The sequence below is a fragment of the Anopheles darlingi genome, chromosome 3 (assembly GCF_943734745.1).
Source record: "Anopheles darlingi chromosome 3, idAnoDarlMG_H_01, whole genome shotgun sequence".
Taxonomy (NCBI): Eukaryota; Metazoa; Arthropoda; class Insecta; order Diptera; family Culicidae; genus Anopheles; species Anopheles darlingi.
Window position 1 is genome coordinate 28,144,138 of NC_064875.1, and position 23,340 is coordinate 28,167,477.

Genomic DNA, 23,340 nt, shown 5'->3' on the forward strand with positions numbered 1-23,340 from the left:
TGTCAAACGAATGTTTTTTTTTTGTGTCTTCTTTTAATTCTTCTTCTTACTTAAAACGCCGAGTGCCGCTTTTGTGCAAATATCGCGGAGTCACAAAACAATAGAAAACGCGATTTAGCCCCCCACAATCTTCGAGGGACTGCTGCGATTGAGCTGCGGATCGTCACCGTTTGGTAAGGCTCGCCGCCTCTCGTGCCGGTTGTCAAGAGTACCACCCCGTGTGTAAGCACGGGAAGAAACTGTAAAGTCATCATCCGGCAAACAACGACGTCTGTGGCCACCGAATCGCTTTTTATAGTCTTGCCAGCGAAGCGTTCCTAATGTTCTGCTCCATTCGCTTCCAGCCTTAATTTGTGGCCTCGACTCCCCCCCATCGGCGCCACGCCAAGCACTTTGGACGTACCGGAATAGAACTGACTGCTATCGATGGAGGACCGTACGAGCTCTGAAAGGGCATATGGAGGCTGCGAGGGCCCCGATGCCATGTACGTGAAGCTGATCTCTTCCGATGGGCATGAGTTCATCGTAAAACGCGAACACGCGCTTACCTCCGGTACGATCAAGGCAATGCTCTCTGGACCGGGTCAGTTTGCGGAGAATGAAGCCAACGAAGTGAACTTCCGAGAAATACCGTAAGTACTGCCGGAGCGATATTGCACCCTGATTTGCCTTATATAATCCAGAACAGCCACGATTCGAATCGCATCCGCATCGCCTCCGTGCCGAGTAGCGTAGCAGTCACTGATAATGGACGGAGGTCGTCACTGTTTGGGGATTACCGAACCGCTGGAACGAACTTTGATCCTTTCAATGACAGCTGCGCCAAGCGGCGCGATAGCAGCCTGTGTGATGTCACCGTGAATCCTGTGGTCACTAGATTGTTAACCGCATTTCGTTTCACTTAAATTTTTCAGCTCGCACGTCCTCGAGAAAGTGTGCATGTACTTCACGTACAAGGTCCGGTACACGAACAGCTCGACCGAGATACCCGAATTTCCCATCGCACCGGAAATTGCCCTCGAGCTGCTGATGGCAGCCAACTTCCTCGATTGCTAGGTGCCACTAAACTCGGCTGGTGCACACATTTAATTTGTTTCCCTCCTTTGTAAGCCTACTACTACTACTACTACTACTCCTTCTACAAGACGTAGAGATCAGACTGTTCAACAGGAACACAATTCACGTGCCCTGCCCCTCATTGATAAAAGATATCTGAGACTAGCGACTTCAAATTTAGCGCTTCATCCTTCCCGCAACTACACTTCCTTCCTGCAAGGATGTTCTTCCGCAAAACCGAACCTTTTCAGCGTCACTTTGTTGGTTAGTTCCATACCGTTGCTCCGTGACAAATAAACTAGGGTGAAAACTTGGTATAAAAACAAACCGGCGAGTGTGGAAATGTATTGTAAATATTAAAATTAATTCTCCAAACCAACTACCGTACACGAGCGTGTGTTACGGTTCGACAGTAGGTTTGGCAAACATTTGCAGCCGATTGCGACGTTCCTGTTCCAGCTTCTTCGCACGCTCCCAATGGTCGCGCGTTAGCGAGGGATGCCCACTGCTGAGCCCAACCAATCGTGCCAGCACGAACAGAGTGTGCAGATCATTCATTGAAACCTCCCCGCTACTACCAACGCGCATTTCCACAAAATCCTCCTCGACAACCGTCGGATCGAGAGTCTTCATGTCAAACGATCGTATCCTGGCGGTCGTCAGAAAGCGTCTCACCGCGTCCAGCTTCGGTGCGATATAGTGCCGACCTGCTTTGATCGTTTCATCGATCAGCTCGATCGCATCCAGATCCGGCATGATCGGTACCTGGCAATTGCTCTGTACGAAGAAGAAAAAGATTCGAGTTCGAAAAGGGATCGGGTCCGAGTAATGCGACCGAAGACTTACCGGTAGCATACTGCGTCCCTCACTCAGCACCAGCACCGGAACGTCCGCATTGAACTCGAGCTGGTAGAACTTGAAATCATACTTCAGCTGCTGATCGTTGATGAGATGCGCCACGTGACGGACCGCCTCGACGCCAGCCGCTTCTAGCTTTCCCGGTTGCAGCCGAGTCTCGTCCAGCACCAGATGCGTGTGAGGGGCCAGCTGTAGCAAGCCACTCGTTAGTTTGTTCGTCGTGTAATCCTTCCTGTCAATGACGGCCGGTAGAATGAGTTAGTCATGATCACGAAATATAAATAGCTTGCAATGGATCAGCGCGAAGGGATTACCTTGGAGCGAACTGAACCGTGTTCATGTTCTCGAGTGTCATCGGAAAGTAGTGGCTCGCCGGAAGCAGCATCTCGAGCAACTGGTACAGCGATTCCGTATAAACCGGAAGCACCTGTCCCGGGATGTTGCTCAGATTCAAACAGAACTGACCGCGTGATTCTACCTCATAGCGAAGATAAACCGATGATACGAGATGACAGAGCAGATAGTCGGCCGCAACACGATCGCCAAACAGACACTGGGTGAGCAGATTGTGCAGTTCCTTTACGATCGCCGCGTTGGCAGCGCTATCGTCCGGTGATCCGTTGGATGATGGTGTGCGGCTATCCAGCAACAGCGGATTGGTGTGGGTCAGTTTACGGACGGAGATCGCATGTAAGCGAGGGATAAGCGATGGTGGCGGATGTGTGGCTTGGTGCTCGGACATTTCGTCCTCGAACGCATCCATATCCGCCACATCGCCGGCACCGTCCAAAGCCGGGTTAACCGATAGAAAACCGACCGCCTCGATCACGGTATTGAGCGTCCAGTTCTCGATGTCACTGTATAGCTTCACCAAACACGCCTTCCCGGGACGGTCGCTGATCGGGGAGTTGAGCAGGTAGTCCGCGGACAACGCCACAGGTGCAGCTGTGCAAGACTGTGTTTCAGTCGCCGCGGATTTCGATTCAGTGGCCGGTTTCTTGGTTTCTTTCTCACGCACATCCGCCGGTGCATCGGTGTCCATCTCTTCGTCATCGTCGTGCCCCCGTTTAACACGACCCGGTATCGGCGTCGGATCTTCGTCGGATCCTTCCTCTGTTGCACCACCACCAGCCGTCGTATTGTTCTGTTTCTCGTGCTCGATTGCCCACCGGTTCTGACCCGGTATCGTAACGACGAACATGGATCGCCGCTCACCGAAAGTTTTGTCTTCCCCGCCGTTCGCATTATCGACGCGTTCCGTGGCCGCGTTATACACGAGCATGTCCCGGTACTGGCCATTCTGGTGACGGACGATGGATTCGCTCGTCTTACACCGCACGCCGTAGCGCTTGAGGTAACACTCCGGGTCCTGCATGTCCTGTACCATCCCCCGGAATCGCACCAGCTGCCCATCGACCAGGTGTTGTGGGGCCATGCAGTTCAGCAGCGGGATCGAGCGCCAAACGGTGTCATCTTCCGCCGTGAGCTGCTTCAAGCAATTCGATTCGTTCTCGACGAAATACTCGGGTGTCCAGGTTGCCACCGGTTCCATTTCGTATTTCTACACTTTAAAGTTAATGCAACGAAAGGACCTTTCAATTTTAGGTGCTTAATTAAGGACAAGGACAAAGGAGCACAACACGCGCCGAAGAAGTTTTGCGCCAAAACTGAACCGGTTTTGCTGGGGGGAACTGGGGTTCAACCGGCGTTGATGCTGTGTTGTTGAGTACTCGAGGCTGTCGGCCGACTGCGAACTGATTTTCAAATTTTTCAGTAAGCCTGGATTAAGTTTAGTTTTTGTGCAGCTGAGACGAACTGGATAAAACAAATCGATGCTCAACTTGGATTTTGATTAGAGATTTTAACCTATTTTCAGTTCTTTCTTCCTACTCCTACTACTTCCTACTTCTTACTCAGAGGATTTATCAAAAATCTACATACACCTACACCCGACTACATACATCTACACCCGACTACATAAATTTACCTTTAGCAACAATTCTTGTTTTATCAGATGCCGAGAACCAACACCCAACTAGGAGGGGTCAGAGTTGAAACAATCTGAGCGAAAACACAAGTGTTTGTCTTTCCTTTTTACCTTTATTGCAAACAGCTTTCATTTTTTTGGTTTGTGCTTTTTTTACAAATGCCACAGCCCACCGCCGCTGTGCCTAGCACATTTTTTAAACATTTTTTGCTGTCTTTTGTTTTAGTTTAAGCATAATACGGTAAGAATATGTGGTGCAACAATATTTACACTATAATTTGGATTGCTGCACAGTTAGTAGAAGAAAAAAATGGTGAAGAAATTACAAGTTAGACAAAGAACATGGGGTTCCTGTCGTTAACATCGGATGAAATCTGGATATCGCGATAAGCTCGCTCCAAATCATTCATGTTGATTTTACGGCTGAAAAGAAGAGAAAGAGCACATGAGAAAATACAGATAAGATGCAAGGTCCCTCTCCACGATCAAATATTAAGGCATACCCGGGCGCATACTCACTTTTTGATGTAGACCCGACCACGGAATGCCGCATGATGGGCATAGTACGTCGGGGCGGGGTAAGACACCGCCCGATTGCAACGTGCAAACATATGACATAGATTATAGGTCATTGCCTGCAGCTCGTCCGGGTTGCAGTTGGAATCATCGTACAGCACTACGTACTTGGTCGGCTTGGCCACACCCTGCACGGCAGCATGGCTGACAAGGTAGAACTCGAACCGATCCGGTGCCGTGATCTCCCGGTCCACGATCGTACCGGGCGGAACGTTCGCATTCTTTCCCTCCGTTGGGCCGCCGGCCACCGGGAAGAAGCGCGTATGGTGGCGCTTCTGCACGACGATAAAAGTGACCGCCGGTTTATATGACTGCCCAATGCGACCGATCGCCGCGTGAATAGCCTGCATTTCGATGGTTAGGATTTCCGAAAACTGCCCATCGGACACACCGTCCCGGTAGTACATGATGCGTTCGGGGAGCGCCTTGTTGTACTCCCGGTACAACTGTACCTGCCGGTACACGATGTTCTCGAGATCGCGAATCATTTCGTCGCGGGCACCCTGCAGACGAACACTGCAATTGTACCGGAACCCTTCGAGATCGTAGAGGGCCGTAACACCGACAACACTCGGCACATCGTCACTGGTCGGATGCGTAACGTCCGCACCGATGTACATCACCTTACCACGAGCCAGCGGTGGTTGCGAGCCAATGGCCAGCTTGTGGTTCGTTCCATTCGTTTTCGTGTTGATCTGAAAGTAAAATCGTCGATCGAAAGTAAAAAATAAGAAACAAAACTGATGAACAAACGGACGACCCTAAACAGATGATGTCGTTACCTTCAACATGATGTTGTTGATCGTGCTGAGATCACCACGCTTGCGCTGGATCGTCATGCCTTTAATGCACTGCGTCAACAACCCGATCCGCTCGCTAGCAAGCTCGGCCTTTTGCTTCACTTGCGAGTATACCTCGCCCCTCGACGGCAGGATCACAATGGTAATCGCTGGCTGTTGCTTCTTGATGTCCGTCAGCAGGTTACCCAGATCGCGCAAACAGTCCCGCACGTTGCGCACGAGCACGTACGTTTCCTTCATGCTGAACGGTTCCAGTTGCACATCGCATTGCTGCGCGTGCCGGGACAACGAATTGCCGAACTCGGCCACATCGTTCTCGTTGGTGTAGCCATCCAAATTCAAAATACGCCAACGGAGCGGCTTTTGGGTGAAGGACGAGCTTGGCTGGAGGAACTTCTTACCCTCGGCACGCCACGTTCCCCGCGATGGACGCACAGTATCGTTGCTGGCGTAGGTGATAAGGGGTGGATTGATAATCCGTGCCGGTAGCTTCTCGAATTCCCGTCCTACGCCGATGCCAAAGTCAATCAGGGTCGGTGATCGATTGTACTGTATACCGTCGGTCAGAGTCATAATTTTCTTTTTCCTCACATCTGTACTGGTGGCAGAATATCGGATAATACCAGCCGTACACTCGTCTGGGTGGGTTTTGTTCAGCGCCTGACCGAACGGTACCTCACACAGTTCCGCCGGCAGGTACACGCTCCGGATGGTGCTGCCAACGTGTACTACCGGAAGTGAAGGGTACTTTAGTCTGTAGTTCAGCTTTCGCTGAAAGTACTGCTCCACTGTCATTTTGCTCCCATCGTCGAGCGTAAACTGCTGTTTGTTGGCCGGATCGCGCAATCCATTACAGCGCATACGCTTTTGTGTGCCGGTCGGGCTGCGGTATACGATATCCATGCCCCGCACGTAGCTTTGCAGTTCCGCTAACAGCCAGGTATCGAAGGAACGTCCTTCCGGCGGCAGATTACCACGATTGAAGCTCGCAAAAATGCCCACCAGTGGCCCACCGGAAGGGAAGGCCTTGTGCGATACATCGACGTTCAGGAAGGGTTTCGATCCAAGAATGGCCGATTGGAAAAGACCAAACCACAGCTCGTGACCCTTGGTGAGATCGATACGCTCGTTCTGCTTTGGGACGGCGTAAACGCTTCGTTTAAACTGAAATAGAACCGATAGTAGATGAGGCTCATGTAAAGAACGTCAGTAGCTAAGTCTAGCGAACTCGATTACATACACGGACAAAGTTGGGATTATTTTCGTAGGCACAGCGCAACACCACATCCAGGCACTGGATGGCACTCATTGGCTTGGCCAAGCTTTGCAAGTTCGAAGTCATATACCTAGCGTGAAAAGGAAGAGACATAGAGACGAATTAGCACACGGAACATACGCTCATAGACGCTTCAAGCTTCGGGAGCTTACGTTTTCAACGAACTCAAATCCACCGTGGCTGCTATCTTAAGCGTCACGGTGAACTCTTTCGGTTTGCCACCATCATTCGGATGATACGTTATGGTTGATTTGGTATCGGTCACCTGGTGTGCCGCGTAAGCACTCTTCTGGCCATCGTAAGCGAACCGTACGTTGGGGAACGTTTCCTGGCAGAACTGCGCAAATATCGGGCGGTAAAACTTTTTCGGCCTATCCGGCTCGATTGAGATGTCATAATGGTAGGCCGTTCCGACCAATTTGTCCAACAGCAGCCGGAAGAAATTGGCCTCCACCGTCATCGCGTTTCCCATCTTGCCATGGGCACCTTTGCGGAATAGTACGGGGCGGAGATCGGTCCGGCGTACCTTCTGCTTCTCAACCTGCATTCGGCTGAGATCTTCCGCCACCGAAGGAAGGCTTCCATCGCCGGATGAGGAGGATTTGGTTGAGGCCACGGACGATGTACGTACGTGTGCGCCACCACCCTGCCCAGAACCATGGGGATGTTGTTGTTGCTGCTGCTGTTGTTGCTGCTGCTGCTGTCCCTGGTTCCAACCACCTGGCGGACCTTGCTGCTGTTGTGGCTGCCGTTGTTGCTGTTGGCCCTGGTTCCAACCACCTGGCGGACCTTGCTGCTGTTGAGGCTGCTGTCCCTGGTTCCAACCACCTGGCGGACCTTGCTGCTGTTGAGGCTGCTGTCCCTGGTTCCAACCACCTGGCGGACCTTGCTGCTGTTGTGGCGGACGCTGTCCTTGCTGCTGTTGGCCCTGGTTCCAGGCAGCTGGCGGAACTTGTTGCTGTTGCTGTCCCTGCTGCTGCTGACCTGGAGGTCCTCCTTTCTGCTGACCTGGTGGTCCCTTATGCTGTTGTCCGGGTGGACCTCCTTTCTGCTGACCTGGTGGTCCCTTATGCTGTTGTCCGGGTGGACCTCCTTTCTGCTGTTGCAGCGGTTGCTTTTGTTGCGGTTGCTGCTGTTGTTGTTGTTGCGGTTGCTGCTGTTGCTGTTGCGGTTGTTGTGGCTGTGAGGACGATCCAGCTTGGGCTGAATCATCATCCGCTAAAAATAAATATTTTGTTTCTTATTCGATTGATCAAATGCCATTGATCAGTTTCGAGCGATAATGCTTGCATAGCAATGGACACATTTCTCAAAAAAATTAAAACAAAACACATATGAAAATATTCTTCAACACGGCATCAGAGAATGATGCAATAATGCAATATCGAAGAATGATGCAATAATGCATCTTCGGGGTGTAGTGCAGAAAGTTAGTTTTTTTTGTATTACCTTCATCCACTCATCGGGGCCATGTTAGCCAAAACATGTTAATTGCGTTTTTACTAATTCCAGCTACTAATAAAAATGCGTGACGCAGTGGGCGATACAAAACGGATAAAAAAGATATGGCTTCTAGATCCGGCCCCGGGGCGGACAATCTAGGTTAAGCAACTCTTCCATCCATCGACAACTGATACCACAATCATTTGGGCAGCGAAATTGGAAGATAACATTATTTGTTCAACAAGGTTTCGAAACTCTGTTCACAGGCTGAATAATACACACATTCACACAGGTACATTTCCAACAAGGGACGTGTACGGACCCGTGTTTGCCATCATCCGTTCGATTTACTTACCAGTCTTCTTCGGCTTTTTGCGTCCCATGATTAAACGACACTATTTCCCAGCTGCTAATTAACTGCTCGGACTGTTTTTCCAGTTCTCAAACTGCGAAAATGCGTGAAAAAGTACGATTGAAAAGTGGCTCAGATCGCTGTCTGAAATTTTTTCTCGGAAATGTTTTTTTCCATGGGTTCTATCTGACAGCACTAATGACGGAAAAGCAGTGATGAACTGGCAGCACTGGAACAAAATGTTTACAATCAAACCGCCGATCGCTCTCGGTGAGTTTTTCCGGATTTTCTCTAATTTCCGGTATCCTCCGATATTCTAGTCCAACACTTAGGATTCTGCAATGAATCCCGAGTCCGCTCGAGCCATGCCGGCCATCGCAAAAGTGTTCCTGTCGCGGGAGGAAATACTGGCCAGTAAAATGTACACCTGTGCGATCGGTAACTGCGGCGAAGTGTTCCGGAATGCGGCCCACCTGCAGCTGCACGTCGTGCGACGCCACAAGCTGGAGCGGAATCGAGATCGGCCACCGGAGGGGAGCCAGTACTTCTACTGTCCATCGCTACACTGTCCCTACCATCAGAAACCCCTCGAAGAAGCGAACGGAGCACGGCATTTTCTCTCGTTCCGGAGCTTAAAGCAACACTTTCTCAAGGTCCACGAAGAACGGACGGTCGTTTGTACGCGGTGTGAGAAAACGTTTGCCACGGAAAGCTACCTTCGACACCACCTGCAGTCCTGTGGTCGAACCTTCACCTGCGACCAATGCTCGGCCAGTTACGGTTCCCGGGAGGCTTTGCTTACGCATGCTCGCCGTAAAGGTCACGATTACCAAAACTTGGTAGCAGCAGGGGCGTCTCGACAAGCTAGGAAACGTCCAAAATCTCCGACCACCACAGGAGGGACCATAAGTGTCGCAGTTCAAACGGTGAACAATCTTACGGATCGAGGCACACAGACAACTCAGTCGCGCAGATCTGAACAGGCTCTCTATAACTATGACCAGCCACCAGCAGCATCCGTGAATGCTGCAGTCACTGCAACTGATCTCTACTCGGTCGAACCAACCGGTCGGCCACTGTTCTCGGTTTCACTGATGGGTATCGCTCCACCGAGCGACAACGAGACTTCCACACCCGTAGTCTGTACCGAGACGCAAACTGATTTTATCGATGTTATGCTGACGAGTGGTATCAATCGGCATGATCCGATGCTTTCCTATACGCATATGTGCACGCAAACCTCAGACATGCCAGCTGGACTACTGACCGATCTTGGCCTCTCGACGATCGAAACACAAACCTGCTGGAGCGAGGACGGTACGGGTGAATCGTTTGGCGATTTTCTCGTTTCGACCGAAACGCAAACCAATTTCGATATCGACAGCTTCAGCTGCACCAACAGCAACGACGGCGACTATACGAGAGCGACCACTGGTGGAGATGGAACCGAATCGGAACAGCCGATCAGTAACTGCAAGCAGACTCAAGCACCGGAAAAGCCTGTCTCACAATTTCCACACCTCGAATGGAAACGATTTTCTTAACAATCAGGGCTCAACTAAATCAGGGTTGTCTCTCGAGGTGATTCACGTGATAGCGGTAGATGGCCGGTAGTTAAAATAAAAAGAAAATGAATTCTCACAACTACAAATTGGAGAACGTAGAGAGAACCGAAGAAACCGTTAACGGTAGCCCTGACTCGTGAATCTGAAGGTGTACACGCAAGTCCAAAAATCCAAAACGGTTTGACAGGGTGAGTAAAGGAAGATGGAGAGGGGGGGGGGGGGGGGGTGTTGTTTTTGTATCCTCGATCACATCCGGATCCGTGTTAAGAATGAGTACTTTTCCAGGTGTAATTCCGGAACTTCCAGGAATAGCTATTGACCGCTTCGAACCGGAGCAACGGCAGCAAGCTTCTGCCTTCTTCCTGTCCCATTGCCACACCGATCACATGCGAGGATTAGAGTTGGACGATGTGCTGCCCGGACCGTTATTCTTGAGTCCCGTTTCTGGAGTTTTTATCAGGCACCGTTTTCCCCAGCATGCACCCCGGGTACGAACCATGGCCATCGGAGAGCAGGTCACGCTAACCATCCATCCGGCGGAACCCGGAGAGGAGGAATATGAACTCACGGTACGCAGTATCGCCGCCGAGCACTGTCCCGGGTCTGTAATGTTCTTCTTCGAGACAACCACTGAACGCATCCTTTATACGGGAGATTTTCGACTGTCACAGGGACACGGGAATACCAGCGTGATCCGTTCGCTGCGACCACAGATAGTTTACCTCGATAGCACCTTCCTCAATCAGGATTACAAGCATTTCCCCACGCGGATTGAATCGACGGAGAAAATCGTCGCACTATGCTCAGAGTGGTTAGCTGAAGATAAGCGGAACCGAGTGTCCCTGTGGCTCCCAGCACACTGTGGTTCGGAAGATCTGTTCCTCAGTATATACGAACGGATGCAGGAAAAAATTCACGTGTCCGAGAAGCAGCGTGCGCCACTACTACACTTTCCCGCCCTATCCGAAGTACTGACCGATGACACTACGGTGAGAATACATGCATGCCAAGGGACGGCGACTCGTGGAGGCCGATCAAGCCTAGCGTGCCAGTCGTACGGGAATGAAACGGAAGCTGCTTCCGTTGTAAGAACTATACGCCCGTCTGCGCTACGTTGGCGTGGATTAACAGCTAACGATGAATACTGGCAAGCGGGAGGACGCCTGTTCCACGTTTGCTACTCCAACCATGCCAGCTGCAGTGAACTGGCGGAATTTCTCCAGCTACTGAAACCACACGTACGGGATGTTCGGTTAAATGTGGTAACCGATGATAACGACCTGCTTCGTAAAACACAATGCCTCAGTAGCATTCTCGACGATTCGGCACCGGCAGAAAAGGGAAATAGTAGCAATCCGGTTGATCCGAATGCGTGTTTGAATTTAGATAGATTAATTTACAAGGCTAGGCATACTGTATCCTGTCTTACCGTAGATCATCTTGGAGCCTCTGACCAGTCGTCGGAAGAGGACGAAATGTACCATAGATTGCCGAAACGTTTGCGGCAGGAACCTAACATAAAGCTCTAGCATTTCCGAAATGGATGTACTTTATAACGGGCTTTTATTATTTTCTACTAACACATGAGTACAGCGCGGTAACACATTACGCTAAAACGTAAGACCAAGGAGCATCATCTTACATAACAAATGATTCAAGATTTTTCATTCGATTGCTCATCCTTCTGGCGAATCTGTTTCTCGAGCTTCGAGAATTCCGTTTCCGCCATCTTGTCTACCTCATCCGTTACCTGCTCGACCGACACCACCTCGGGGATGTAGAACTGCAGCATATTCTGCACCCCGTTCTTCAGTGTCACGATCGAGCTCGGACAGGAGGAGCAGGAACCCTGCATCTTCAGCTTCACCACCCCATCGTCGAAGCCCATGAAGATGATATCTCCACCATCCTCCTGCACGGTCGGCCGGATGCGGGTATCCAGTAGCTCCTTGATCATCTGCACCGTCTCATCGTCATCCTCGTTGATCTGCGTGCTGTTGTTCGGGTTAGCCCCGGTCACCACCGGTAGACCGCTGGCGAAAAAGTCCATTATCACGGCGAACGTTTCCGGCTTAATGATGGACCACTCGGCATCCTCCACCTTCGATATTGTGACAAAATCGGCTCCGAAAAATACGGAGCGTACACCTTCGATGCGGAACAGCAGCTTCGCCAGTGGGCTACACTGGGCGGACGAAACGTTGGGGAAATCCATCGTTTGTCCGGCATCCAGAACGGTAACGCCGGGCAGGAACTTCAAACTGTGCGGGTTCGGTGTGTCCTGCGTTTGTATGAACATGGTCCGTTTCCACTGCATCACCGGAGCGCTAGGGTTACGTAGTAACACTCGTCCAAGCATGCCATCTGAGTTTCTGTTCCGGAACACGTCCGTGCCGTACGCTGCAGCGCAATTGCAAACCGCCTTTTGACTGCCAGTAGAAAAGGGGAACAGATGTTTAGGAAGTTTGGTAAGCCGGTCGTTTGGTTCCACAGCGGCAAATACCTACCGGATTGCTGATCCCGCGAGTCGCACCAATGTCCTAGCTTTGCCGGTGCCACTCAACATTTTGCTATAGGTTTTACACGATTTACAGAACTGGTTTTGATAAAAAAGGTGATTGTGAGAATTCACGATTTGTTTACATCAACTATTTTGCTGCATGAGCCGTTTGCTGCATGGGATTATTCTTCTTCGCTGCGTCTTCTGCTTGTTGTTGTCATCCCGGGGTCGGCGTTTCCCCTTCACCTCCCTTCCGCACCGCTCCGATCCTATGCGGTAGTGCAAGACGTGAATCCTTTTATTGCCGTGGAATTCTGCGACTACCAAAAACTCTACCACGGCCGGGAACATGAGGCGAACCAGAATTGGCGTTTACCAGGAGAAGAAACCGCAAATCATAGTAACCTTCGACTAGCGGGCCGATTTCCCAAAGGTGGACGACGACGACGACGTGTGTTTCCGGCCAGCAGCAGCAGGAGCAGCAAGATCCTTTGAGCTTTTTTGTTGTCTCGATCCCGTGCCCCGTTTGTGATCGTGTGGAAGGAAGATTTTATTTGTAGTTCTCCGGTTTCCGCGACGGTATGGGCGAGTCGGGCTGTGTGCATTTTGAGGCCTATTTGAAGGAGTATGGACTAGAATCGTTCAGCGTCGTTCATGCGTGCTTCAGTGCGTGCATTAGCCGGGAGGCGCGGCGCCGTAAGGCCCTGTCCTGTCTCTGTCACAAGTGTGGCAGCTCCGGACCACAGCTCTTCTCCTGCCTGCACTGCATCTACTTCGGCTGCAAGGGAGCCCACATCGATGAGCACTACAAGCAGACAAAACACTACATTGCGCTGGAGCTGTGCTACGGGATGCTGTACTGCTATCAGTGCCAGGACCTCATTTATCACCGCGAGTGCCAAGCGATCGCCGAGCGCCACCTACGCCGGGAGGCCCACTGTCTCAACAAAAGTCTCTCGTGGCGCCCCTGGAGCCCGTCGCAGCTCGAGATTGAGCTATTGCTGAAGAATCCTAAGCGGCGCCACGTAACCGCCTTCACGAGTATTGGGTTGCGCGGGCTGTTGAACCTTGGTTCGACCTGCTTCATGAACTGCATCGTGCAGGCCCTCATCCATACGCCGCTGCTGCGGGATTACTTTCTTTCCGAGCTGCACGAGTGCACGACCACGAATGCAGCCAAGTGTCTCGTGTGTGAGGTGTCTCGGTTGTTCCAGGAGTTTTACTCGGGTGAGCGGGGCCCACTGTCGCTGCATCGGTTGCTGCATCTCATCTGGAATCACGCTCGCCATCTAGCCGGCTATGAGCAGCAGGATGCGCACGAGTTCTTCATTGCCACGCTTGATGTGCTACACCGGCACTGCAAGATCTCGATGAGCGAACTGGCAGCGAATGCTGCTGCTGCTGCTGCTGCTGCGGCCACCGATAAATCGAAGACGCATGGAACGCAGCAGCAACGGTTGGGTGGCAACGGTAGCAGCACTAGCAGCACAGCTCAGGCACCGCAATCCCAGCAATCATCGTCCTCGGTCGCGCATCATTCACAATCACTGCTTTTACCCGCAGCTACACTGCCACCAGCCAGCACCGTGGCCACGGGAACGGGAACGCCGGCAGCAACAGTTGGTACAACTGCGGCGTCATGTACCGCCACGAGAACCCGTGACGGAGCGCACCGGGCATCACAGCCCGATCCTAACCCGGCCCAGTGTAGCTGTATTATCGATCAAATCTTTACCGGTGGCCTACAGAGTGATGTTGTGTGTCAGGCGTGCAACGGCGTTTCGACGACAATCGATCCGTTCTGGGACATTTCACTGGATCTGGGCGAATCCGGTACGGGTGGGTACGGTGGTCCACCGAAATCCCTTATCGACTGCCTCGAACGGTTCACTCGTGCCGAACATCTCGGCTCGAGTGCCAAGATCAAGTGTAGCAGCTGCATGAGCTACCAGGAATCGACCAAGCAGCTCTCGATGCGCACCTTACCGATCGTGGCTAGCTTCCATTTAAAACGCTTCGAACACTCTAGTCAGGTTAGTATCGCGGCGCGAGCGCACAGCGATCATTGACCGCAGTGTTCCCTTTTTCAACTTTATCCTTTTCTTTTAGATCGATAAAAAAATATCCACCTTCATCTCATTCCCGTCCGAGCTGGACATGACACCGTTCATGTCGCAAAAGAAGAAAATGGATCCTCACCATCATCATCATCATCATCACCAGCAAAATCACTCCGTCGCCTCCAACGGAGCTGGTGGTGCCACCGAGCGGGGTGGTCCGAATGCACCAGGCACATCCGGCAGCGGTACGATGGAGGAAGTGAACGAAGCGACACGAAGCTCACACCATCAAACCGTAACGACTAGTGATACGGCCGATTTCCGGTATTCCTTGTACGCGGTTATCAATCACGTCGGTACGCTCGACGCTGGTCACTACACGGCGTACGTGCGCCATCAGAAAGACATCTGGGTAAAGTGTGACGATCATATCATTACCACGGCAACCCTGAAGCAGGTCCTCGACAGTGAAGGGTAAGGGTCAGCATAATGCGCCATCCGTTACCAGTCACTAATCGGTACATTTCCGTTCTTCTTTTCAGCTATCTATTGTTTTATCATAAAAAGATTCTAGAGTACGAGTAAACCGCACGCTGCCATTCGGCGGAAAGTATTCTTCGATAAGTGCGTGCGGCATTTTGGTACAGCATAACTGACAGACGACCGCTGTTCCGGTCGCCCCAATTTGCTTTTTAAGATTTTCCTTTCCTTCGGTTCCCCTGGTACAGCCTTGGGCCATCTCGTGTACCGTACTAGCCCCTAAATCTATGTTCTTCAATCCATTTGCGATTTACCCAACACAGTTTCTGGGTTTCTTTATTTTTTCATTATTATTTATTTAAACATGCAATCTTTCCTCTTGCGTTTGATAAACACGTTAAACGCACCCATCTGCCCCTGTACACTTGTCCGACCGTAATGAAGTCAACGACCAGGATATACTGGATCTGCTTTCAATGGAGATTTCCCGAGGCCGCTTTACCCGAGCGAGCGAAGGGAACGACGAAGGGAGAGAGAAAGCCGAAGATTGAGATAACCACTAATTCCTAACGAAGCAGAATAAAGAGAGGAAAGACAACAAATGCAATCCAGAGCGAATCCTGGCGGACGAAGAGACAGCCACAGATTGGTTCTTAAACAAAACTGAGAAAATAACAAATTTATTCGACAGATTGCGCCCGTGACAGTTGCCCCCGATGAAAAAGGGGAACGATGCTAGATCCTGCGATATCCGTCAAGCGCCTTCAATTCATAGGAAGTGGCCATTTAGATGGCGCGGATGGTGGTGTTGCAGTCCGAACCGGCAGTCGATCGATGTTACCTGGTCTGCATTACTGTTGAAACTAGAGTGTAAGGAGTGAACGGTGATGAACCATGACGACGATGACGACGTAGACGACGACAATGGTGCTCATGATGCTGAAGAGACAGAGACAGAGTGGGAGCAGCTACTTTGGCGAGCGATGCTTGATGCGATGACGTACTCCCCCGGGGGGAAGGGGGCCCGCTTACAGGATGGCCGATTGGCAGCAGAACAGAACCGATGTCTGACATTCTCCCGAATCGCGTCACGAGCTGGTAGTGGTGGCCGGAACCGTCGCTGGTACCGTGATCGCCGTAGTAGCAGCAACAGCGACAGCGGTAGTCGTCGATTCCACTGTGCTCGTCGCTGAACCGCTGCTGTTCTTTATAGTGCCTGTGCTGGTGCTGGTGCTGGTGGTAGTGCTGGTACTAGTGGTGGCCGTGGTCGACGTTCCCTCGCTGACCACGGGTGCGGACGAATGTTGCTCGGTAGCAGGAACTTTCGCATCCAAACGTGTGGTGTCCGTGGTTGGTTTCTCTGTGGCTTTGCTGCTGCTGGTGGTCGCAGTCGCTCTTTCTTTTACCGCTGCCTCTATTAACTCTTCGAGTAGGCAGCTTTCCGTTTGCGTGGACTTTTCATCCACCAGCATCTTCTGACCACCGGAGCCGTACTTGCGCGATATTTCCAGCAACTCGCGCAGACCCTTGTTCTCCGTTACGAGCCGGCTGAGCACCTCCTGCTCGTGGTTTAACTTCTCCTCGTCGAGCTGGGAGGCTCGTTGCATCACCGCGGCCATCTCCTGGATTTTCGCCGTTTGCTGACGGATCATCTGGTCCCGCCGCTCGATGTCGGCCGCTTGGTGATGCCGGCTGTATGCCTCAACGAAGTTCACCTTCGTGTTAAGGATCTTGGCCTGCGTGTGCTCACGGTACTTGGACATGATGTGCTCGAGTGCATGCTGGTGATCCTCGAGGGCCGCCTTTAGTAGCCGATTCTCCTGCTGGATTTCACGTATCTGCGGGTTCTCCTGGTGTATGATCGTGATCAGCTGGTTGTTGGAACGTTCGCGTGCCAGTCGATTCAGGATGTCGATATCATCCTGGAACTGGCGCATCGATTCAATTTGCTTGTTGACCGATTCCGACTCCAGCAGCAGTGCATCGCCCAGCGCCTCACGATCCTTCAACCGGTTGGCGATCCGCTTCGCATCCAGTATAATCTGCTCGAACGTGACCGACATGTTGCGCACCAGTGGCTAGTCTGCGGAACGAGAACGAGCGTTCTTTTCCAGTGCCCTGCCTAGAACGGGGTGCGAGAGAAAAGAGGATCGGGATTTAATTATTCGTTTTGTATGAACAACCAATTGGCCTAGATAGTATCCCAAACCCACAAACACACACACACACACGCGCACACACGCAGGTGGAACGCTCCATTCATGCTTCCGCATTCCAAAGACCAACCGATGCGTTACCAAACAAACGCGTTGTACCTTCGCTGCTCGGTTGCCCACCGTCGCCACGTAATTGTAGACCCGTCCTCCCACCGAAGTTCCTTGCGATTCACGAGTGAGAACCACTGCCGGAATAGGATCTCGGAAGAAACCTGTCCTGGGGGATGAGGACAATCACATCGCTTGACCACCGCCTCTCGTTTGGTCTACTGTGGTTCCACCTTGCTACACTCGTTTTGTCCTCTTTTGCAATCGAAACGGCTTGCACAATCCAGGAGGAAGCCGTAACTGGTTCGAGAAGCAAAGTAGAACGCAGAACGGACCCGCGAATACTGCAATCCGCTAAGCTTGTTCCTCCGCTTCTTCTTTCGCACTTGCAGCTACTACTTTCGTGGGTGTTGGGAAAATCTCGAAAGAAAGATAATTGGAAGAGATTTGGTCGAGTGTTTTTCAACGAGATTACACACAAGGGGAGGGTGGTGGCTGGGGGCTCCTGGACTGGGACCAGCTGTCAACCGAGAGTTTCCGTGTGCCAACAGGGTGACCCGCGTAAACTAGGAATGAGCAGGATTAGCATCGCATCAATAAGCCAAATGGAGTTCTTGGACGGGCATAATTCAAGATTCACGATCCAGAAGTAATTTCAATTCGAATGCAATAAAATACCGCGTTCCATGCTGATGAGGGAATCGATTTGCCGCAACTCCGAGTCTATTAAACGCACTCTCGTTGTCAAAACACATCAACTGTCAAAATAAAAAAAAGTTTGAAAAGATTGGTTGAGAGGAGGAGGGCGACGAAGACGAGAGACGAAGAAAGAAATCACGGAACGCGAGAGGAGGAAAAAACGCTAAACCAACTCAAGTAGTGGCCACGGTTCTTCGGTCGGTCGTGGAGAGTTTGAAAAGGAAAAGGTCCCTAGTAGCCCCAACACCCCGGCCGCACCCCACCGCCTGCCCCGTGTAAGCTAAGTTTAACACAAAAAGAAATCTACTTTTGGAAACCCCGAGCGCACAGCACACTACGTCGTCATTCTCTGACGATAGTAGCCTCGGTGTTGTATGACTGGGATTTCGGTGCAGAACATTGGTCTTAACTCGACGAACATGACATAGAATTCAGTGATGTTCCCGGTCCTGGCATTACAGTAACGGTGTCCTTCCTCCACACCCAGGTCCACAGCATCCCGGACTCGCGAGAACGGTGAAGAGTGGTCACAGCGTAGAGTCGAGTACGTCAGCTCCCGAAAAAATCTCGCGAAACTCGCACAACACAGGTAGGTAGACCAGTCCCTGGAAATCTCTAAGTAGTCCACGAGTAATGCACCGTTTCTGTTCCCTCTTTCTGCCGTAGCTCGGACTGCTGGGGGAAAGTGTACCCCCCCTCTTGCTCATCGAGGAAGGCCCGGGGCGAAAGTACTTCGGTGTGCTCCTTGTGGCTGGCACCCCAGGGGAGCTTACGCTCCAACACGCGCACGAGCCGGAATGGCAAATGATAACAATGATATTAACACGGATGAACTAACTGCCGGAAGCTCGTCAGCAGCATCATCTTCAGCGTGCTCGGCTACCAGCAAGGGTGCTGCTGCTGCCGCGCCAAGCTCGTCCATAGAAACCAGTGAGAGCGCTAGCGAACAACAAAGCGCTGCACCTGCACCGGCAGAGGTGCCACGTCGTGAGGAGAATCCTTTCTCCTTCAAGCACTTTCTCAAATGGGATGGTCCACTGTCCAGTGGTGGTAGTGGTGGTGGTGGTGGCGGCTCTGGAACCAGTTCTCACAATCATCACACTAGCAACGGCGGTGGAACTGTTGGGACCAGCGGTGGAATAGCAAGCATCAGTACCAATGGTAGCATCAATCATAGCCGGAGCACTTCCAACATCAATGGCCACGGCACGATATCGAACGATGGCGAGCGAATGTCAGCGGACGCTCTTCTAGTGAGCGGAGCCGGTAATGATACGTCCGGCTTCGCGATCCCAGCGTCCCTTAACGCTACCACCAGTAGCAGCAGTAGCGTGGCCGGTACGGGGTCACCTTCGAAATCGGCTACAACGAGCTCGCTGCACGTGGTCAGTTCGACGACGACCGGTGCGCGACCGAAAATTCCCCAGTTCCAGTCAGTGAATACGCTTAGCAGCGAGTCGAAGATGAAGCGATCACCCCGTTTTCCATCTTTCGATTCTCAGTCGAGCCTCTCGGACTTTGCGGCCGATGAGCTCCGCTTTTCACGACCTGGTGGTGGTGGCGGTGGCGGTAGTAACACCGGTGGTGGCAGTGGAATTTATACGAGCCGTAGTAACAGTTCCTTCTGCTCCGGTCGACTGCGGGATGGTGAACGGATCGGTGATGATTCGTTGACGGGCGTTGGTGGTTACGTGCAGCGATCATACTCCCACTATGACATCGATCCCGATAGTCCGGATAGGGATGGGCTGGTGGGTGATGGTATCGGTGCTGTGGAGGACGATGATCGAGTTGGATCATGTGGCAGACTGGTGGGTGCGTCGGCTGAGTTCTCCGCCGCTCTGCCCGATTTTGTCCAGGATCATCTTGTCATGGAGCAATGGTACAATACCCTACCAAAGGGTGCCGGTTCCCGGAGTGCAAGTGGTTCCGGTGGTCCGGTGCTGGCAGAATTCGAACACGGTCTTGGTGATTCGGTAGGAAGGGGTGATGTGCAACCGGCGCTACTGAATGATATGCCGTTTGATTTGACTGGCAGTATCGGCGGTGCCGGTGCCGGTCGTTCACGAGCAACCGGTACATTACCGCTGGATCTGGATCCAGCCACTGGGAACGCTGGAATCGATCGGACACAACGACGCATCACGCCTACTCCGTCTGCCGATTTGCCACCCGATCTGACGGAAGGTGGAGCGAACGGTGGCAATCTAGACCCTGGAAGCGGTATCGGCGGACCATACTATTACCCTGGTGGTCAATCGCCACCACTGGCATCCGCAGCATCGGCAGGTACGGCCGATAAAATCCACCGTCTGCCGGATTTCCTCTCCGATGGGCCAATTCACTCATCCGGGCGGTTAGCTGACGTTACACACGATACACCACACGGCACCGGTTCGGATGAGCGAGCGAGCCATCATCGTCTGCAACAGCAGCAACAGCAACAGCAGCAGCAACACCAACAGCAGCAACATCAACGAGAACTACACTATCAGAACCGGCTCGAGATGGAGCAGATGGTGAATGAACGATTGCGCCGCGAGCTCGATAGCAGCCGGCGTACGGTCGGAGAGCAGAGCCGGCGTATTCGGGAGCTGGAGCGGGATCTCGAAACGATGGTATCACTGGCGGGACCGCAGCAGTCCCACCATCATCATTCGTTGACCACCACCAGTGGTAGCAGTGGTTCTACTCAATCGAACGCCAACAGTTTTATGCTGGCGAAATCGAGGGCCGCCACCGCTGAAGCGGAAGTGCAGCGGCTGAAACAGAAGCTTGCCGGCATGAGCGTAAGTGCGAGGGGAAGGAGGAGTGAGGTTTGCTCTTTCTACGGCTCCATTCTTGTTTCAGGCTGAACTAGAGACACTGAGGCGTGAGAACGAACGGCTCAAGGAGTGCGAAGGTGCGATTGGGGGTACTGGTGCGGGCGCCAGTGCATTACCACGGGGCAGCCCCAATTCGCCGCATCAAACGTCACGTTTTCTGCGCTCTCAAACATTGGCTCTACGACAGGCGGCCGCTTCTGCAGAAAACAATCTCAGGTAAGTCCGCCGGTTCGTCTATCTCAGTTGAAACTATTTAGTTGGTGCTTACGTTTTGTCACGCCTCTCTATCTCCCTCAGGCAACTATTGAGTGGAGTCGAGAATCTAAGATCAATGGCAAACGAGATCGAGAGTTTCAATGGCACGTTCTCACCGGGGACGCACGGCGAAGGTTCTGGGACACGGATCGGTGCGTCGATCAGTGAAACCTATCACCACAGAGCAGGCGACGATGGAAACAACGATGGCGATGGTGACGATGATGATGACGACGACGACGACGATGACGAGGGTGATGATGATGCTCTCGGTCCGGCATTGTAAAAGCCTAAACCCCGCAGAAATGATGGGGGCCTCATAATCGTACTGGTCAAATCGGATTGCCGAAGTAAAACGAAGCTTGTAAAATCAAAACCGAAAACCCAAAAACCACCCGCAATCCGGCACACGTCGGGGGTTTGTCGCGGGTGGAGTGAAGGCATACTGTGTGAATATTACATATACCTGTAGGCTAGCTTTAGCGCTATGCATCATCTTAAATCCTCGTAAATATGTCTCTGCAACTCAATCTCCCTCTGCGCTTACACACGCATTCGTCTCACTCTCTGCTGCAATCGCTTAATCAGCCACACTACAGGGTTCGAGGAGGGTCAGCAAGGTGGGCAACGGGATGGTGCGCTGAACAAGGCTCGATAGGGGAAGTGAGTTAGTGGCGCGATCCTTTGCAATCCTTTCACTGCACAACAACCAAGGAGAACGAAAGGATCGAAGAAACACCGCGCGGTGAAATTGAACTCCGAAAAATCATTGACGCCTGTTGACGGAGGAGCTACCACGATGTGATTTGAATTGATTTGAATATTGTGATGTTATCATTTATCTTCGAGTGGAAGCAGTTGCGAAACTGGGGGGCGACGACCGAAACGAATAAAGGCTACAAATATATTCAAATCTTCGGATCACCGTTTTTAATGCGCCAATCGCAACGTCGGTTGCGTAGCGTGTCTGACGTGTCCCATACGATTCCGTGCTTTACAAACCGAAAAGTGTACGACGCACACACTCGCATCCAGTCCAGCGGAGCCTTTTGTTGTTGTTCAACCCTTTTTTGCGGGGTTTCGGGTGGAGTGGAGTGCGGGCGACGACCGAGCAACAAGGACTAGCTGGAGTATCCTGGACCGCTCCAGGAAGTGTAGCTATCGCAAGTTACAACGCGAATCGGTTTACCGGTGAAGTGAAGAGTGTCGTGTACACACGTTTGTGATTTCTGTGCTGGACGACGGTGGAGCAGCAGGAGGAGGAGAAGGGCCGAAAAATCTGTGCGTCTGCCACGACGCTCCCCACCCAGCTGTTCCCGGTGAACGGACAGCAGCAGGCGGCCACCCATCGGCTCCAGATCATCGATTTTATCCCGCTGTGTATGTATTTCCGTATAACAACAAAAGAGAAAATGCTGGAAAATCACAGCATATTGTGCAAATCATTAACCGGTCCGGTCTCAACGCTGTTGGCCGGCAATCACGGTCGCTACACGTCTACAAATCTCCAAATTACTCAAACCTCCAAATCATTGCGGTGGCCACGAAAGAGGGAAATTTGCAAACGTGAGCCACATTGTAATAGGCGAACGATAGCTTTCAGTTGATAAGCTCCAAATCCGCCTCGCATAATGCAATTTCGAGGCTGCTCCATCAAAACTCGGTTATATTTCCTCTTTTTTGCATAGTTGGCTGAAAAATCGCTAACAAAATCTGGAACCGCAGTGCGCTGTTACTGCTCACGTGTGTCGCAGCCATCCACCGTGAAAGAAACAGATTGTGTTCCATCCTCCACAGCTTCTGCTGGCAGATCCGCGAGATCCTTCTTTTGATCTGCTCTTGAAGAGGGCTCGGAATGGGGGGATCGAGAGCGGACCGAATGTGGAACTGAACATGGTAGAAAGAGAGAAAGAGAGAGGACGAGAAATGGGGGGACCGCATCAGATTTGCGTATGAGCGTGAGGGAGATCGCACTAGGGAGAACGCGCTTCACCGCGACGACCGCGGCAGAGATGCGATGCCGCGGCTGCCAGTTCATAATTGGCACCGTTACGTGGAGCAATTCCATCGGACCTAAATCGAGCGCCCTTTCCCTCGACGATCGCCATTCGTCTCGATCGCGATCGCGTCCATGGTTTTGGTGGTTGCTCGTCACGCGTTGATCATGCCCCACGTTCGTATATCGCGTGGCAAGTGAAGGACCTATCCAAGAAGAAGAGCAAGTGTGTCTCTCCGTGTATCTGCCGTGTGTTCTTGTGTGGCCGGACATAGACCGCCTCAGGAGTGATCTGGCTGACGGCGACGATCATCATTATCATCATCATCATGCCGGAGCGACTCGTGA

The 23,340-nt window shown here is 52.0% G+C and overlaps 10 protein-coding genes across 16 annotated transcripts in view; 6 read left to right on the top strand and 4 right to left on the bottom strand.

Annotated features, from left to right (window-relative positions):
• Positions 1–26: 26 nt before the first annotated feature.
• Positions 27–1,366, top strand: LOC125953687 (elongin-C). 2 transcript variants are annotated; one of them, XM_049683395.1, is made up of 3 exons: positions 27–173; positions 345–632; positions 915–1,363. In XM_049683395.1, exons 2-3 carry the CDS (start codon positions 427–429, stop codon positions 1,054–1,056), a joined length of 348 nt encoding a protein of 115 aa, XP_049539352.1. In that variant the 5' UTR covers positions 27–173; positions 345–426; the 3' UTR covers positions 1,057–1,363. The 2 variants fall into 2 exon arrangements, with proteins under 2 accessions (XP_049539352.1, XP_049539353.1); XM_049683396.1 differs by lacking the exon at positions 27–173 and having other exon boundaries at positions 420–632; positions 915–1,366.
• Positions 1,367–1,450: 84 nt separating this feature from the next.
• Positions 1,451–3,590, bottom strand: LOC125953686 (mini-chromosome maintenance complex-binding protein). The gene is made up of 3 exons (XM_049683394.1): positions 2,229–3,590; positions 1,903–2,146; positions 1,451–1,833 (listed from the first exon to the last, which is right to left on the bottom strand). The coding sequence occupies exons 1-3, from the start codon at positions 3,464–3,466 to the stop codon at positions 1,456–1,458; spliced, it is 1,860 nt and encodes a 619-aa protein (XP_049539351.1). The 5' UTR covers positions 3,467–3,590; the 3' UTR covers positions 1,451–1,455.
• Positions 3,591–3,994: 404 nt separating this feature from the next.
• LOC125956409 (protein argonaute-2) lies at positions 3,995–8,517 on the bottom strand. 4 transcript variants are annotated; one of them, XM_049688240.1, is made up of 7 exons: positions 8,352–8,517; positions 7,382–7,771; positions 6,706–7,273; positions 6,518–6,623; positions 5,260–6,441; positions 4,421–5,172; positions 3,995–4,324 (listed from the first exon to the last, which is right to left on the bottom strand). In XM_049688240.1, exons 1-7 carry the CDS (start codon positions 8,377–8,379, stop codon positions 4,231–4,233), a joined length of 3,120 nt encoding a protein of 1,039 aa, XP_049544197.1. In that variant the 5' UTR covers positions 8,380–8,517; the 3' UTR covers positions 3,995–4,230. The 4 variants fall into 4 exon arrangements, with proteins under 4 accessions (XP_049544197.1, XP_049544196.1, XP_049544194.1 ...); XM_049688239.1 differs by having other exon boundaries at positions 6,706–7,333; XM_049688237.1 differs by having other exon boundaries at positions 6,706–7,546; positions 7,595–7,771; positions 8,352–8,516.
• A 64-nt stretch (positions 8,518–8,581) lies between these two features.
• Positions 8,582–10,305, top strand: LOC125956412 (ATM interactor-like). The gene is made up of 2 exons (XM_049688243.1): positions 8,582–10,101; positions 10,199–10,305. Exon 1 carries the CDS (start codon positions 8,690–8,692, stop codon positions 9,890–9,892), a length of 1,203 nt encoding a protein of 400 aa, XP_049544200.1. The 5' UTR covers positions 8,582–8,689; the 3' UTR covers positions 9,893–10,101; positions 10,199–10,305.
• LOC125956411 (protein artemis-like) lies at positions 10,160–11,527 on the top strand. The gene has a single exon (XM_049688242.1). It carries the CDS (start codon positions 10,183–10,185, stop codon positions 11,440–11,442), a length of 1,260 nt encoding a protein of 419 aa, XP_049544199.1. The 5' UTR covers positions 10,160–10,182; the 3' UTR covers positions 11,443–11,527.
• On the bottom strand, positions 11,460–12,597 carry LOC125956414 (NFU1 iron-sulfur cluster scaffold homolog, mitochondrial-like). The gene is made up of 2 exons (XM_049688245.1): positions 12,421–12,597; positions 11,460–12,342 (listed from the first exon to the last, which is right to left on the bottom strand). The coding sequence occupies exons 1-2, from the start codon at positions 12,477–12,479 to the stop codon at positions 11,568–11,570; spliced, it is 834 nt and encodes a 277-aa protein (XP_049544202.1). The 5' UTR covers positions 12,480–12,597; the 3' UTR covers positions 11,460–11,567.
• Positions 12,598–12,668: 71 nt separating this feature from the next.
• Positions 12,669–15,546, top strand: LOC125956410 (ubiquitin carboxyl-terminal hydrolase nonstop). Its single transcript, XM_049688241.1, has 3 exons — positions 12,669–14,446; positions 14,523–14,947; positions 15,016–15,546. Exons 1-3 carry the CDS (start codon positions 12,995–12,997, stop codon positions 15,056–15,058), a joined length of 1,920 nt encoding a protein of 639 aa, XP_049544198.1. The 5' UTR covers positions 12,669–12,994; the 3' UTR covers positions 15,059–15,546.
• A 71-nt stretch (positions 15,547–15,617) lies between these two features.
• LOC125956413 (FGFR1 oncogene partner 2 homolog) lies at positions 15,618–17,731 on the bottom strand. Its single transcript, XM_049688244.1, has 2 exons — positions 17,269–17,731; positions 15,618–17,075 (listed from the first exon to the last, which is right to left on the bottom strand). The coding sequence occupies exon 2, from the start codon at positions 17,014–17,016 to the stop codon at positions 16,042–16,044; it is 975 nt and encodes a 324-aa protein (XP_049544201.1). The 5' UTR covers positions 17,017–17,075; positions 17,269–17,731; the 3' UTR covers positions 15,618–16,041.
• A 277-nt stretch (positions 17,732–18,008) lies between these two features.
• Positions 18,009–21,903, top strand: LOC125957818 (uncharacterized transmembrane protein DDB_G0289901). Of its 3 annotated transcripts, none has more exons than XM_049690802.1 (5): positions 18,009–18,191; positions 18,378–18,505; positions 18,583–20,705; positions 20,767–20,957; positions 21,039–21,903. In XM_049690802.1, exons 3-5 carry the CDS (start codon positions 18,714–18,716, stop codon positions 21,280–21,282), a joined length of 2,427 nt encoding a protein of 808 aa, XP_049546759.1. In that variant the 5' UTR covers positions 18,009–18,191; positions 18,378–18,505; positions 18,583–18,713; the 3' UTR covers positions 21,283–21,903. The 3 variants fall into 3 exon arrangements, with proteins under 3 accessions (XP_049546759.1, XP_049546756.1, XP_049546758.1); XM_049690799.1 differs by having other exon boundaries at positions 18,404–18,505; XM_049690801.1 differs by lacking the exon at positions 18,009–18,191 and having other exon boundaries at positions 18,213–18,505.
• A 180-nt stretch (positions 21,904–22,083) lies between these two features.
• LOC125957817 (calcium-transporting ATPase type 2C member 1) overlaps positions 22,084–23,340 on the top strand; it is a 51,711-nt gene continuing 50,454 nt past the window's right edge. Inside the window, exon 1 of the mRNA XM_049690798.1 lies at positions 22,084–22,376. The gene's annotated coding sequence lies outside the window, so the exon portion shown is untranslated. The remainder of the gene's footprint in view (positions 22,377–23,340) is intronic.

Bases quoted from the DNA above. Each gene is read 5' to 3' on its own strand.
- LOC125956414 (XM_049688245.1), bottom strand. From the start codon at position 12,479: ATGTTGAGTGGCACCGGCAAAGCTAGGACATTGGTGCGACTCGCGGGA. The intron at 12,343-12,420 runs GTAGGTATTTGC...TTCTACTGGCAG, and splicing joins CTCGCGGGATCAGCAATCCG to TCAAAAGGCGGTTTGCAATT.
- LOC125956413 (XM_049688244.1), bottom strand. From the start codon at position 17,016: ATGTCGGTCACGTTCGAGCAGATTATACTGGATGCGAAGCGGATCGCC.
- LOC125953686 (XM_049683394.1), bottom strand. From the start codon at position 3,466: ATGGAACCGGTGGCAACCTGGACACCCGAGTATTTCGTCGAGAACGAA. The intron at 2,147-2,228 runs GTAATCCCTTCG...CGTCATTGACAG, and splicing joins ACGGTTCAGTTCGCTCCAAG to GAAGGATTACACGACGAACA. The intron at 1,834-1,902 runs GTAAGTCTTCGG...TTCTTCGTACAG, and splicing joins AGGGACGCAGTATGCTACCG to AGCAATTGCCAGGTACCGAT.
- LOC125956412 (XM_049688243.1), top strand. From the start codon at position 8,690: ATGAATCCCGAGTCCGCTCGAGCCATGCCGGCCATCGCAAAAGTGTTC.
- LOC125956411 (XM_049688242.1), top strand. From the start codon at position 10,183: ATGAGTACTTTTCCAGGTGTAATTCCGGAACTTCCAGGAATAGCTATT.
- LOC125953687 (XM_049683395.1), top strand. From the start codon at position 427: ATGGAGGACCGTACGAGCTCTGAAAGGGCATATGGAGGCTGCGAGGGC. The intron at 633-914 runs GTAAGTACTGCC...TAAATTTTTCAG, and splicing joins GTGAACTTCCGAGAAATACC to CTCGCACGTCCTCGAGAAAG.
- LOC125956409 (XM_049688236.1), bottom strand. From the start codon at position 8,379: ATGGGACGCAAAAAGCCGAAGAAGACTG. The intron at 6,624-6,705 runs GTAAGCTCCCGA...TTTTCACGCTAG, and splicing joins GATTTGAGTTCGTTGAAAAC to GTATATGACTTCGAACTTGC. The intron at 4,325-4,420 runs GTGAGTATGCGC...TCTTCTTTTCAG, and splicing joins GGTCGGGTCTACATCAAAAA to CCGTAAAATCAACATGAATG.
- LOC125956410 (XM_049688241.1), top strand. From the start codon at position 12,995: ATGGGCGAGTCGGGCTGTGTGCATTTTGAGGCCTATTTGAAGGAGTAT. The intron at 14,447-14,522 runs GTTAGTATCGCG...CTTTTCTTTTAG, and splicing joins GCTTCGAACACTCTAGTCAG to ATCGATAAAAAAATATCCAC. The intron at 14,948-15,015 runs GTAAGGGTCAGC...TCTTCTTTTCAG, and splicing joins CAGGTCCTCGACAGTGAAGG to CTATCTATTGTTTTATCATA.
- LOC125957818 (XM_049690802.1), top strand. From the start codon at position 18,714: ATGGCAAATGATAACAATGATATTAACACGGATGAACTAACTGCCGGA. The intron at 20,706-20,766 runs GTAAGTGCGAGG...TTCTTGTTTCAG, and splicing joins AGAAGCTTGCCGGCATGAGC to GCTGAACTAGAGACACTGAG. The intron at 20,958-21,038 runs GTAAGTCCGCCG...TATCTCCCTCAG, and splicing joins TCTGCAGAAAACAATCTCAG to GCAACTATTGAGTGGAGTCG.